Source organism: Rosa chinensis, chromosome 6 (genome assembly GCF_002994745.2).
Source record: "Rosa chinensis cultivar Old Blush chromosome 6, RchiOBHm-V2, whole genome shotgun sequence".
Lineage (NCBI taxonomy): Eukaryota > Viridiplantae > Streptophyta > Magnoliopsida > Rosales > Rosaceae > Rosa > Rosa chinensis.
Window position 1 is genome coordinate 44,615,429 of NC_037093.1, and position 15,353 is coordinate 44,630,781.

Here is a 15,353-nt window from a genome sequence, read left to right on the forward strand (position 1 = left end):
AAGCCAACGTTCCTTTTGGCTTAGTTCCTTCTACACCAATAAGGCCTGTAGCCAAATCTTGGTGTCCTCCTAGGCCTGAGACTGTGAAGTTGAATATTCGCTACCACAAAACTGACCTAACAACACCATTAACAATGGTGTGTATTGAATCTATAGACACCAATCAATGGTGTTGAAGAGCAATAGACACCCCTGTAGTTACCATTTATTGAATGGTGCCCATGGTTGCCGTGACATTACCCAAGATGCCACTATTACTCTTTTGGTGACTTACAAATTGTGGGTCCCACAACTAAAAAGCAATCTGATGTATTTATTGTATATATCAATACACTCACCAATCTGAAAATTAGTGACAGACAATATTTCAAATTTAAAAAAAATTAAAATTAATATACAATAACAGTAATTCTAATCAAACCACTTAATGAGAAAAGAAAATTCTGCAAAGACCTTAATTCTAAGCATGATGTTTGCGTTCTCCTCTACTCCTCAATGGACAACTACATCACATAAAATGAAAACAATATAAAGAATGTTACACAGCTCATAAACTTTAAAACAAATGATATCCTTTGAACCATCTCAGTAAACCTTTTTGAACTCCTAAATGGTTTGATATATGACATAAAAAGAAGTCAGCAAAGTCTGTAGAATATATGACATAAACCACTTAAGAACCTTACTTTGCAAAGATTGTACTGCTTGTTTAACAGCTCAAACCCATTAAACCATCAAATTTAGCTCATGATAAACCTTTTTTCCTGGAAATGCTGCAAAGACAAACCTACACATTGTCAGAGAATAGAGACTACTAAAACAAACTATAGTGGGGGAAGTAATAAGTCATTTCACATTTTAAATATAGTTCTTGGTACAAATTTATTGAGAGTAAGACCTTGTGATAAACGATCGACCCATCAAAGGCAAACCCAGTGGTGATTCTTCCCCTGTAATAGAATAATTACATGTATGAGTAACTTTATGACAGAATATCATATATCCCAGTCCAGCTCCCCCCTGCTCACCTGCACAAATTTGATGCAAATTAATGCGACCAATTGCTCTTATAGAGACGAATGCTCCAGTCTCTCAACCTGTAGAATACTGGAACTGATATTAGTTCATAAGGTACCTTAACAGACAGTCGAAAATTCTTTAAAAATTAAGAAGCTTACATTTCTTCAATCCCAAGCATTTGAGCCTTCAATGTGGAACTATAGCAAGAGCTGGACCATTGCTTTCTTCAATTTCTGCAACTTGATACTAAACAGCAGAACTACTTTCAATTGATTTAATACCACTACAGAATTATAAAGGGCATGAGACCAAGCAGCAGACTACCATAAATAGAATTCATCTAAAACAAAAGTTAGAGAAATACATGCAAGTTCCAGTTAGCATAGAGAAACAATTAATACAGTTTATACACAGACATCAATTGCCGTTAAAAAAAATTTATGTACAGTTCTCATACATTGAGAAATTTTATGAATGATGAATACCATATACAGATATACTGTATTTGTCTACTTTTGGGGAAGCAAATAAATATAACTAAATCTATTCAACTTTAAATATAACTAAATCTTTTCTGTTCACAACTCTCATAAAAGATAACTTTGATTCATCCCTGGATTCTCTATTCTTTGATTAAAACAAAGGATTATCCTATTTTGCGATGATACAATTCAACTGAAGAAACATTCAAACAACTACACAGGATGATAAACAAATGATAAATAAAACAGTGAAAGGATATAATTCAAACTTATAGAGACTTAAAAGTTATAGAGACCAAAACATTTGCCGAGAATAAGTAAATGAGTCATTTTGAAACTCACGTGCATTATATCAGCAAACCTTTGTGATTTCTGCAATTTTAAAACACTATCCAGATTACATTTTGTATGTGTGTGTACAGTATATGTGTATATAAATAAAGGGCCAGAGAAAACCATAGCATAAGCTCATGCACATACAAAAAAGAAGAAGAGCAAACTCAACCATCAAATAACAACATATATTTTACACAAATCAGAGAACAGAAACAGAGACGAAATAAGTGATGAGCACAACCTAGAGAATAAAAACAACATTACAAAAACATAAAAGAGGAAAGAGCGAATGTTACCTGCTGAAAGTGAGACTCAACTTCTAACAACACAGTTATACCAATTTGGATAAGCTGAAGACCTTAAATTATAGAAATTGAAAGCAACAGGCTTCTACCTGTGTCCATATTGTAAAATGGGTTCAGCATCTTCATCAACCCTACTTGAGCCCATAACATTATCAGGCTCTATCACCTGAAATCATGTCAAGAGTTAAAAAGGAGCATGAAAACAGTAATCTCATTGCTCATTTTATCCCAAACTATTACATACTAATTCCCTAACTATAACTTCCCCAACATACTAAACAAACTAACACCCATGCTAAATCTGGGCAAGCGCTCTCTTATTAACTCCACCCCTTTCCAGACTTTCTTTAAAGCATAAGCATTGCCAAACTTGTTGTGCTATATAACCCAATTGTATAAATTAGCAGGAATCAAAGAACAAAAGCTAAAGTACCCAATTGAATTCGAGACTGAAACTTTAGTGTAGAATCCAATCCAAATCACCAAACCCATAAACTAAATGAGGAGAATCAACAAAATTTACTTAGAGGAGAGTTGTTCTTTCGACTTGAACAGCGGTGCAAACCTGAAAACTCTTCTGTGCAAATGGGATGACCCTAGTCCGTATCCCCACATAGTTAATGGAAATTAAAAAGTGATCGATTAGGTAATTGCGTTAAGCAGTGATGGCGAATAAATGAATATATGGATAATGTTACCTTAAGAGATTTTTACCTTACAATCAAGGTTTTGAGATTTGAGATACTGTCCAACCCTAGAGACGGTGCCTCCGCTACCAACAAGAAACCCAAGTCGAACACATACCTGTGCTTCTCCTCAAAACTTTCTCCCAAAATCGATGAAAATTTCAGCAACAGCTGAATCTCTCCTCTTCTTTTTCCCTTCCCACCCCATCAAAGTACAAGAAAATAGAAAATCTTACATCAAATCCATAATGCAAAATCACAAATGTTATATCAGATCTACCACATAAACTTGATAAACCGAACCTTTCCTATTTCTCTTCAACCCAACCCTTGTAACTGATTTCAATCCGATTCGTCGACTCGGATACCAATACCGTCTACTGATCATGGAAACTAGTGTGGCCAATGCATCAGCAAACTGATTCTTCATCCTCGATAGATAATTGAAGGTAATCCGTCTTGAAGACCATGTCTGATTTTAAGAGATTGTTGCTCTCTTCAGCACTTGAGAGATGGAGAAACAATAGGGCAGAGAGAGGGAGGGAGAGAGTTTACGGTTAACACCGCATAGGAAAGAAAAAGAAAGATAATCTTTAATGGGGCAATAGAACTTTCTAACATTGGTGACATTTCAACAGTATATTGACCCCATGGTGAGCAAGATTTTCTTTTCGGTACACATGTTTGGGAGGATTAGTGAGATAAAACTTGGTTGCTGTCACCATTAACCAAAACGTGGGGGTAAAATGGTATTCAAAGCCCACTTTTGTGATAATGATTGATGGGTCTTCTCTCCCTAATGTTACTTATGGTGGTGTAGGGGGTGTTCTTCATAATGATCAAGCTGCTTTCTTGGCTGCCTTTTGTATCAGGGAATCCTTTGGGACTTCTCCTCTTCATGAGAATTGCTAGCCTTAAAACATGGGCTGCTCTTGCTTCTAGGTTTGGAAGTGAACAGTGCAATAATAGAGACTGATTGTTTAGTTGCTGTTCATGCTATTTCATCCCCATTTGAAGATCTATCAGGTTTGAGTAATTTGATAGTAGACATCAAAGATATACCGCAAACTTGGCCCTTATTTATTTTAGTTCATGTCAGTAGACAAGCTAATAGGGTAGCTCATAGGCTAGCAAACATCAGTTTTGATTCTGATATCAAAACTGAATGGTTCAATCATGCTCTAGATTTCTTGTCGGATGCCCTCTTGTACGATCTCAATCATGTTTGATGAATACAGTTTCTCTTGTTTCGTCAAAAAAATTAACTTTTTATTTCAATATAAGCTAATAAAGAAGGTGAAACTAGAGCTTCGAATCATTTTGCTCCGTATATGAATTTTTGTCTTCTATGGTTGAGTAAAATGGAAGCAACCTAACCTGTGAAAAATGAGATTGTGGGAAAGCAATACAAATGTCGTGCTACTAGGTGAAGTGGTATAGTGCTACACTGCATGTAGATGGTAAGAGTTTACCATTTTTTTTTTCAATGAGAGGATCTTGATAACAAATGGGTGGTTCTAGTTGAACCTCCAAATTTGCTATTTAGATCTCCCCTACTTAGTACACCTCTAATTTTCTTTTTAGAATACTTAAAATGCTAAGTAGACCTCTGTAGTGTTACCAAAACACCCTTGAACGTGAGATACAACGATCAGACTCTACTTTTTATCTATATCTTCAACCACGAGAAGAAGAATGAATCAAAATCACATGGTAGCTCTTCTCAACCAAAATTACTCAGAGGGTTGGTTCTTGATCCTTGATATGTTGCTGGAATCCTTTTGGATTCGCTAAAAGAAGGATTTCAAGGGTTTTAGGTTTGAAGATCGAGCGCGGCGAGGCGGCCCTTAAGGAGAGACCATGTTGTGAAGGCGGCGGCTCTATGATTTAGGACTAGCGAGTTGGTGCGGTGCTTGATTTTGTTCTTAGTTATGGCCGCTAATAGAACTCAGGGCTGGAGCGGCGACTCCTTTGATCGCTACAAGGAATACAGGTTTGCATCTATCTCTTAGTTTTGAATTTTGAATTGGAATTTTGAATTTTGGCCAAATTTCAATTAAATTTTGATTCTTTTAAATTGTGATTTCTCTAATCTTTGAGTAGTTCAATAGTGCTTCTTTTGTATATGTCTGCTTATTTGTGCGTGTTGGTGAAAACCTCCTTAGTAATGAACCATTCATTGTTATTGTCTTCATCTCCAGTTTTGCTTGAAGAACGGAATCAACTTTTGTACTCAGAAGCTATCAAATTGGTACTTTCTTGCTTCTTTTTTTTGGGTACATCTACCCTGATTTGGTCAAATTTCAATGGTTTCATACTTTCCATGATTAAATATAGGGAAAGTGCATGGTTAAATGCATGCATAAGTAGTTAAGTTTATGTTTTGGTCAACAGCTTTGTGGATTTCATTACAAGCTTATGAGATATCATACTATTATTGCCTAATAGTACTAAATACTTCAGCTTCTCATGGGTTTAGGTTTCAGTTGTTGATCATACAATTCATTCATTGACTCAGTATGTACGATGGTGGCTTGCCAATGTTAAGCTCTGCTCCAAAGCTTTGTTTATAGGCCTTATTTTTTTTTGTTTAAACATATGCTCCGTGATATTATAAATTTCTATTTAAACTCTTTGTTCTTGCAAATTTTCATTACATGATGAATTCTAAAACAAAGTTGTCATCTGCCTCAGTGCCTTCAACATGCAGAGAAGAATTTTGCTTACATTCAATTACACTGGGTGCTGCATTTCTTTTGTAACAGATAGCATGTAAGGCTTCTTTTGTAAAGCTCTTTGAGATATTTATGTACTTTTGTCTACCTGTATTCTTCAATAACAATTTAATTAAATGTTCAAATTTCAATCATCAAGTGTAAAAATCTCCAAAATTATGGTAATAGGACAACACTCTTTGTATTGCTATAGACGGTTCTAATATCTAGAATACAATTGTATAACTTTAGTGTATGCATTCCTCTCTTAGTTTGGTACAATTCTCGACAAAAGATGTCCTGGAGACAATTTAATCTGAAAAGTATGAAACGCTTTATTAACATCTGATTAAGAAAAAATATAAGCATGAAAGATAGAAGGGAGAATATACATTGAAAGTGAAAAGAAAATTGAAGAGATTTGTAGAGGAGGTAAGAATAGTATTTTTTTTTTGCTGATTTTTTATTTTCTCTCTTTCTTTTTTTCTTTCTCTCTGTGTCCTTATTTATCTTTGGGAGCTTCTATTCATACCTCCAAAATTAATATTTAGACCTCTCTCTTTTTCCAAGTAATAGTTGACTTTGTCAACTCATGTCAAATTACCAATAAGGACATAAAAGAGAAAAAAAAGTCCTCTTCTTATATCTAGTAGTTTTCAACTTGGAGAAAACCTTATTTATGTGACTCTAAAATCACTGACCATTGTATTGCACCAATGTCTAACACTCTGGTTTCTCGATTAGTACTACTAAAACCTAGAAGCATCCACTTGAGAAAATTGAAATTTTGGTTTTGCATCTTGATTACATGGTATGATGTTCTCAATTAATACTACTGTACTCAAAACTAGAAGCATCCACTTCATAAACTTGGAATTTTGGTTCTTGGTTTGATTAAATGGTTCGATTTGGCACCATGTTTTTTTGTGCAGGCCATTGGGAAGAATGATTAGTATTTGTCCTTAGAGAGTCCAGGACCTAATTGTGTTTGATCTTACTTTGAATGGCCTTTTATTTAATTACTCTTCTATAATTGTAGGCTTTTCGATTAACTTGGTATGGCCTAAAAGGTTGGTGCTATTATGCTATCTAACTATCTGATTGTTGGATTTCTTTGTTTTCACTTCAATTCTCTTGTACTAAAGTTTCATAGACTTGATAGCATGGTAGACTTTTTTTGTTTTTTGTTTTTGTAATACAATAGCAGTACACAAAGGCCAGAAGGTCAAAAAGAGAAAAACAAAGCAAGAAAGCATAACAGTAACATAAACCAAACTGAAACAAAAGTCAAACTATGATAGTTAGAATTTTAGAAGAAAGACTAAAAAATACATATGGATGAAAGAAACAAAATAGAAGCGACAAAATTATGCGAAAGAAAGAGACTACCACCTAGAGATTTTTTTTTTCAAAGGTAAAATAGGATTGTGAAATGTTCAAAATTTGGAGGTCCATTACCAATTTTGGAGGTATGAATAGAATCTACAAAAAAAAAAAAAAAAAAAAGGATTTTTATTGATTTTATTGGACAATAGGCATTTTGGGAAAATTAGGGAGGTGTAGATAGCATATTGGTATTTTGTAAAAATAAGTTTGAGGTCTATTAAGTGGGGAGGTCCAAATAACAATTTTAGAGGTATGAATAGAAGCTCCCTTTATCTTTTCATATAAGTTGACAAAGTCAAAAAACAATTGAAAAAAAATGGAGGTCCAAAGAGTAAATTTGGAGGTCTAATTAGAACCACCCATAACAAATTACTCATCATTCAAGGTACATCATTTTTCATTTCATCTTTTTATGGGAGGATTTTACTAACGAACATTTCATGGGCTAAAGTGTGTTCTTTTTTATATGTTTTATGGGTGACGTTTGACGACAAAATATTCATTGGCAAAAGTGAGTGTGTTTATATGTAATTTTTATGAGTGACTTTTACTGATGAAGATTTCGTCCGCATAATTGTGTCACTTTTTATTTATTTATTTTTCTTATGGGTGCATTTTATGAACGAGCATTTTATTTTTGTTTTTTGAAATAAGTAGTACTCGATTCATATATAATAACTCAGGATAGAATGGCATATAGATCCCCTGGTGGGATAATTCACGTACCATTACATTTAAAAATTTCCGCTCCTTTATTCAGAATCCTAGTAGAACTAAATCTATTTGAAATAAAAGATAATAGTGTATGAAAGTTTCTTTTGCCAAGCGCTAGAAACTATCAATACAGATGTAAGGAACAAACCTTCGTTCTTCAGGCTAGACACTAGAATCTCAAACTTTCTCCAATGATCCCCATAAGAGTATGTAGTTGGATCAGTCATCCGGGATCCCAAATACGAAACCCTATAGAGCCAGAGTCTATTAGTTTGATCCATAAATGGACCCAAATCCAACGAATACATCCAAGTGTTTTTGGCACCGAAATCTTATCAAATTTCAGCACCCAGTCAAATCTGGGCCACCAAATTGAATTGGGACTCCAAAATGATTTGGGTACCCCTATTGTGCCGCCGTTCCACGACCTCGCCTGTGCTAGTCCAGCAGTTCACACCACCACCTTGTCGGTTTCTTCAAGACTGTGCCATGACCACCGCTAACCAACAAGAAAGAAGCAGATCAGAATGTGGTTTGACGGACTGCATAGACACCACAGAATGATCTTGAGGTGTCCCCTAGGTTGTCTGATCCACCCATAATCAAGAAAACCTCCCTTCTCCGTAAGCGTAGATCGGTGGAGAGCCAAGGCTCTAACCATCTGTCTCCTCCCCGAGAGATCACAGGAGACAGCATAAGATTTTGCTGCCCACCTACATGGTCCACTGGAAGGGGTAGCAGATTGGAGACTAGATCCATTTGAAGAGCGGCGAACAAGTCTTGTCCCTGAAGACCAAATCTTGACGCCGACTGGGCAGCGCACGATCCTTTTCTCAAGCAAAGAATTGGCGCTGATAGAGGCTTTGGTTTGTGATAAACACCGCCATGGAGACCCTTGCCAGTAGCAGCTAAGGTTTAGAGAGAGTCTAACTGAATTGGTTTCCAACTCTTGTATGAACGAGCATTTTGTTGGTAAAGGTGTGTCAACTTTTATATACTTTATGGGTGGCTTTCGACGAAGAAATAGTAATCGGTAAAGGTGTATGCCTTTGTATTTTATTTATTTTTATGGGAGATTTTAGTCGATGAAGATTCGGTTGGCACTACTATGTATCCCTTTCCAAATGGAGAAATTTGTAGGTGGGTTTCCCCACCACGTGGCTTTAGGGCCACCCAATCAGAAAAAATGAAATTTTCTCTTTTTTTCGAAACTGCCCCTGCTTCCTAAAGTGCAATACCCAAAACACCCCCCTGCTGGACAGTGATTGGTCCGCCCCACCACGTGTCCGTGCGGCTGCCCCACGCAAGATTCTCTCTTCCAAATGGGAGGGTTTTTTTTCTTAAAAGGTACATCTGTTCTTATCTTAAATGGGTGGATTTTTCCTTCAAATACTTCTTGAGAAATCATTTTAATTTTTATTATGTTTTCAGAAACTTTTGCCTACATATTTGTCATCATCATACTGTGTCAAGATTTTTTTATTTTTATTTTTATTTTTTTAAATATTTTTTTAAATGAAACTTTGGGGCTCATTCGGTTAGGTAATATAGGCCTAGCTAGGGAATGACCCACAGAGTTTGATAGCGAGATGAATAAGTTTTTAATAGGCCCTACACATTGTTATCTTGAATCTTTATGATTGTTTAATGAGAAGTTTTATGGTACATTAGTGTACTCATACATTAAGTAGATTTAGTTAGATACAGAGATAGACATGCAAGTTTGATATAGAAGAACAGCAGAGTAGTCTCAAACTAGTCTAGCAATGATGGAGTTAGTCTACCTTTTAACTAAACTAATCTACTTGATGTATCAGTATACGGTGTAGACGACCCTTATTTCATTGTTATCTTTTCAAGATGACAAAATGCATGGAACTTTTACTTAAAGTTGCAAAAAAGAATTATTCTCCATACTAGCAATGATGGAGTTAGTCTACCTTTTAACTAAACTAATCTACTTGATGTATTAGTATACGGTATAGATGACCCTTATTTCATTGTTATCTTTTCAAAATGACAAACCGTATGGAACTTTTACTTCTAGCTGCACAAAAGAATTATTCTCCATATGTATACCTGATACTTTTGGTTACCGTTGTAATGCGTATTTGTCTAACAGGAAGCTGTATAATTTAAAAAAAAAAAAAAAACTTAGCCCACCTCATCCTTACATATGTCAATGAGAATCGAACTCATGACCTTTACAATTTTTGAATTATAACTTACCAACATGTTATAGCTCACCGACATATGATGTATAATTCAACAAAATAGAGAAAAGGTCCACCATTTTTGTCTGAATAAGACGTGCTAATATCTTACAAATATGGTAGTTTTACGTACATACATATTAATTACAAGCACAAGTTCATATAAATATCATAATGTATACCTAGAAGGGTACTAGGCAATGATCTCATTTGTTGGTATGTTATGCAGTGGGATAAGAGGCTTCCATAGCAATACCACAGAGGCCTTCCGGTGCATCAACATCTCTTTGCATTCTTATGTACCCTTGTTCACCCCATTCTGCTCCCCATGAGTTCTTCACCAGCCAATACTTAGTCCCATCATCGCTGACACCATAACCAACAGCGGTAACACCATGGTCCAGGCTCGTTCCGCATGTTCCTGTGAAAACACCACTTGAATAGAATTGGAAATCAGATCCGCTGGCGTCAATGGCAACAGAAATAGGTTGATTAGCAACAGCATTAAGTAGGGCGCTTTCACTGTTTGCAGGCACATCTTCGTGGCCAGTTATCGAGGCTGCATGGTTTGCTTCCTTCTTAGCATTGCATGTACCATCAACACCTGTGTAGGGATAATTGGCCTCGGTACTTAGTCCGTGGTTTTGATTGATGAACTGAAAGGCATCATCCATGAGGCCACCCTCACAGCCTTGGTCTTCACCATTAACATCACAGTCAACCAGCTCTTGCTCGGACAAGGAAATCAATTTACCAGTTGTGAGTTGAGTAATTCCTTCCATGGCTGCCACTGCTGAGAACGCCCAACAGCAACCTGTAGCAAATTGATGGCAGTCAGAGATTCAGAATAGAAACCATTTAAAGTCTATAAGGGGAGTTGTAGAGCCTGATCTCGATGTAAAAATCATTAGAAGATTCATAATTACCACATTGGCCTTGGTCCTTGATTGGGGTAACAGCTCCTTTCTGTCTCCAGTCCATTGTTGCTGGCACAGTAGCATTTTCATATTTGAAAGAAGTGGTCTTTGTGGAGCATTCATGAGCCTTAAATCGATTTCTTGAGGCTGTGAACTCTTCATTTGTAAGGTCTGCAAATCCATTCACACTTAGTTTGTAAGGTTTGTTTGCTTCGTCATTGGAAGATTCTATAAATGCTACATTTTCCTTGAATATCTTGAAGCGCTTCTCCTTCTCATCATTGTCACTGTATACGCGTCCGTAACGAGTCATCCACTGCTCATATCTCCCATACACTAATGCATCTTGCAGGCTGCGAGAAGTGGCTTCAGAAGACCACGCCCCCAACATGAGGATCATGGCCAAACAGATACATTTGCTGTGGTTGATGAACTCCATCACAGGCTACGATATGATGAAGTATATGAATTAATGGGAAGGTATATAATGAAGGGTCTACTGCTGAGTTTATATAGAGAAGGAATGGCCTTGCTGTGTTATCTCCGTGCCCCAAAAGTTGATCGATCTGCAATATTTGTGCCCCGTAAAATGTTCTGATATCGACTTATTGCCTATCAATATAATTTGATGTCAGGACAAATTACTAGCCAAATCACCTGGTTACTTGTTCCTACAAAATGCTAGTGTTTTGTTTTACACGTACGCTGATCTAGAGTTCAAAAAATCCCATAGAGGAGACAACTATATCAATTGTAAGGATCTTGTTTAAGGACCAAGATGCAATTTAGTAAAGCCCAAGTGAAGAACAAGGTTTAACATTACAGAAGTTCAGACCAAAACTTTCAACTGGTTTACAGAGTTGTAATCAGTAATCATACAGAGAAAAATACGTGAAAGCATACAATATTACACAAGCAAACGAACGGATTCGTTATCCTTTATTCCATTTCGGATGTATCTCATATTTTCCTCTTTCCAGGCTTAAGAAAACAGATGGGATTAACCTTTTGGCATATGTGAGCAAGGCAATTCTTTGAGACTAGGATTATAAACATCGCAGTTCTTTGTTTGTAGATAAGTGAAAATTGACTACTCTTCTTCATTCAAATTAAATATGTGACTCGGTAAATCATTTAGCTTGGATACCTGAGGTTTAATTAGGGTACCGCTAGCATTTAGAGAACCTAGCTAGTAACCAATTAATCTGGGTTTCTGTAAAAGATGACCAACGGATGCCCTCCTTGCATTGTGTACCATACACCAGGTACTAAAACTGCGCATGGCATATTGGACTGGAAATAAGAAGACAATTTAACATTTCACTTCCACCATTAAATCTCTGCATATTTATTATCAAAATTTTGTAATCGAGTACGAAACTTATGTCTCTCTTGCTCATGTACGTAATAGAAAGCTCGATGTATCAGTTATTGTTCTGGCTCACCAGTGCCAACTATGCAAGAGAAAAAGTAACTGGAAGCAAGGTGACTATGTAACAAGCTAATAGCAAAGAATCGAATTGAACAAAAGTACTCTAGTTAATGAGCCAATTTTCTCAAAAGACACTAGATGATTACATTTCTGAAGAAATTTACAGGAGGCTCAGTATACAAAAAGTTCTCGAGGTCAAAGGGTTTCAAGCTCTCTTAAGCAGAAGTAACAGCTGTAACATCTTTGTTCGATCGGTTGTACTTCATGTGACTCTTGACGAGCTGTCCAGCTGCAATGGCAGACATGAGAGATAGTTCTCCAGCAAGAACAGAACCAGCTACAACACTGGCCAACTGCCTTGCGTTTGATCCGGGTGCTTCTCTGTTAGCTCCTTTCACTCCAAGTAAGTTCAAACAAGCGGACTGCGATTCAAGTTGGGTACCTCCTCCTACAGTGCCGACCTCAATAGAAGGCATGGTCACTGAGACGTGAAGATCCTTTCCATCATTGATGGCTTCCATCATGGTGACGCAGTGAGAACTCTCGATGTTCTGAGCAGGGTCTTGGCCAGTTGCGAGGTAGACAGCTGAAACAATGTTACTGGCATGAGCATTGAACCCACCAAGAGCACCAGCCATGGCAGAACCAGTAAGGTTCTTGAGCATGTTAAGCTCCACCAGGGCCGCCACGTTGGTTTTCAACACCTTACTTACTATGTCTCCCTTGATCACAGCCTCACACACCACAGATTTGCCACGGCCTTCGATCCAGTTGACAGCAGCAGGCTTCTTGTCTGAGCAGTAGTTACCAGAGATGCCAATTACATCCATGTCAGGGAAGTCATTCTGAAGGAAGTCGACGACATTTTGAACACCTTTGGAGACCATGTTCATCCCCATAGCATCGCCGGTGCTGCAGCAGAATCTCATGTACAGGTTCTTCCCAGCAACTGCACACTTCACAGTTTGAAGTCTACCAAATCTGCTTGATTTGTTGAAGACCATGGAAATGGTTTGGTAATTGGCAGGGTTTTCCATGAAAAGCTTCAATTCAGCAGCTCTTTTAGCAGAGTTGAATCTCACAACAGGTGCTCTGGTCATTCCATCTTTCAATAGCACACTGGTAGCTCCACCGGACAAGTTAATAGCTTTGCAACCACGGTTAGTACTAGCCACCAAGCAACCTTCAGTTGTGGCCATGGGGACGGAGAACTCTTTTCCATCAAGTATAAGAGGCCCAGCAATCCCAACAGGAATGGTGATATACCCAACTGGCATTTCACAGCATTGACCCAAAATGGATTCGTAATCGAAGCCCTCCAATGGCAAACCCTCAAGAGACTTGCCCGTTACTCTCTGCAAAGCCTCACGTCTAATAGAAGCTGCCTTCTTGCAATCACCGAGCTTTGATTCGAGTGAGTATGAAGGAATGGTTCCAGCCACCACAGCCTTGATAATCTCTTCGTCTTCTTCGGTTGGTGGTGGGGTCTTGATCGCTGGCTTTTCATCCAACACTTTCTGGGCAACTTTAGGTGAAGCAATCGGAGCCATTTTTGGAATAGAGCGATCAGGGGCCTGGCCACAAGGAAATTTACGAGCATCCTTCTTGAGAATAATCTCATCTTCGTCATCGTCGGCGGCCCAGATGTCATTACTGGGCTGGAGAAAGAGGGACCGAACAAAATCGATGCCGAAGAAGCCGAGGAGATAGATGAAGGAGGCTACAAGAGCAAGGATGGCAACAATCTCAGAGAGATCAATCACGTGAAAGGGAGTATTGGTACGGATCTTCTCGCGCCAGCTAGCGAGCAAGAAGTAGACAACGGAGAAGAAGAGGGTGAAAAACCCAGCGTTGGTGATGTAGAGAGGATCTGAGTCTGAGGCCTTCGGGACTTGATCGTCGACAAACTTGACTTTCATTTTCATGGGCTTTCCTCCGTGCTCCATTGGATGTGAGAGGTGCTAAACAAGCCGCCGGTGATCAGAGGAGAGGAGTGAGCAAGGATTGAATTCGAATTGCTTGTTTTGGTTTGAGTCTGAACTCTGTGGTGTTGGGGGTTGCAATATATATAGATGGGGCTGGTTGCGATGTAGGAAGGCACCTACAGTCTCACTAGTGTTGAGTTGCAGTATTACTATATTTGGGTCAGGCACGTTTTAAACTTTTAACACACGGCTAATAGTGAAATGAACAGACCTATTTTATGATGGTTGTCTCCTTCCCGGCTCTCTCTCACTCTAATGCTCCATCTTCATCCCGCCAACCGACCACGTAAATTCGAATAGCTTTCTAGATTTTCACCCTCGCTCACAACCGTATCTTTTTTTTTGAGAATGACTCACCACTGTATCTTAAATTTGTGAGAATGTATATTTTGTTGGTTTGTGGCTTAAATTAATAAGCCCATAAATTATCTTTTGGATTAAGCCCACATATTTAACCTAATTCTATTAGTTTTTAGAAGCAAAATATAAATATATGTGTCACCAATTAAGGTGTGAGAGAGAAAAGAAAAAGCCGCAGCTTAAGGTTATTGAGAAATAGCCGCAGTTTTGGGTTCTATAGAACAATTAACTTTTGGTTTGTTGCTTTTGTTCTTGTGAGCGACAATTTATATATTCGAGGTAGTTGTTATTTGGTATTTCTCTTTCCGTAAGTGTATTCGCCTATTCGGGTGTAATTGGGATTTTGGGTTTGAGTGTTAAACACCTCATAATCTCCTTTTGATATTAGTGGAATCTCACTATTTTTGCCTGTGGATGTAACGCTTTGATTTTGGGCTGAACCACATAAATTCTTGGTCTTTTAGATTTTTCTATTGATTTATCTTTTTTCATATTTTTGATACTTCATACATGTTAGACACTTTCACAAAACATATTTATCCTACTGTTGTTGCATTATTGTTTAATGTTTTGAACTTTTGATTGACACCAAGGTTTAGCACTAAAAAAAAATAAAAAAAATAAAGTGCGTAACATTTGAGTTAATGTTGGAGGTGAAAGTCTTCTTTCGGTTTTGAGTAGTGAAGTAAGATTATAGTTAATCCAGTGTTTTGTTGTAGTCAAGGTTTCAAATTTCGGTACTTCAAATTTAAGGAAATTTCGGAGAAAGTTTCGATGTCGGTGGAAATTTCGGTTAAAAATAA

General features: G+C 37.5%; 2 protein-coding genes across 2 annotated transcripts; both read right to left on the minus strand.

Moving 5' to 3' along the window:
- Positions 1-9,928: 9,928 nt before the first annotated feature.
- On the minus strand, positions 9,929-11,212 carry LOC112173787 (senescence-specific cysteine protease SAG39). The gene is made up of 2 exons (XM_024311473.2): positions 10,783-11,212; positions 9,929-10,670 (listed from the first exon to the last, which is right to left on the minus strand). Exons 1-2 carry the CDS (start codon positions 11,210-11,212, stop codon positions 10,078-10,080), a joined length of 1,023 nt encoding a protein of 340 aa, XP_024167241.1. The 3' UTR covers positions 9,929-10,077.
- Positions 11,213-12,293: 1,081 nt separating this feature from the next.
- Positions 12,294-14,276, minus strand: LOC112173409 (3-hydroxy-3-methylglutaryl-coenzyme A reductase 1). The gene has a single exon (XM_024311026.2). It carries the CDS (start codon positions 14,149-14,151, stop codon positions 12,421-12,423), a length of 1,731 nt encoding a protein of 576 aa, XP_024166794.1. The 5' UTR covers positions 14,152-14,276; the 3' UTR covers positions 12,294-12,420.
- Between the last annotated feature and the right edge of the window lie 1,077 nt (positions 14,277-15,353).

Bases quoted from the DNA above. Each gene is read 5' to 3' on its own strand.
- LOC112173787 (XM_024311473.2), bottom strand. From the start codon at position 11,212: ATGGAGTTCATCAACCACAGCAAATGTATCTGTTTGGCCATGATCCTC. The intron at 10,671-10,782 runs GTAATTATGAAT...AATTTGCTACAG, and splicing joins CAAGGACCAAGGCCAATGTG to GTTGCTGTTGGGCGTTCTCA.
- LOC112173409 (XM_024311026.2), bottom strand. From the start codon at position 14,151: ATGGAGCACGGAGGAAAGCCCATGAAAATGAAAGTCAAGTTTGTCGAC.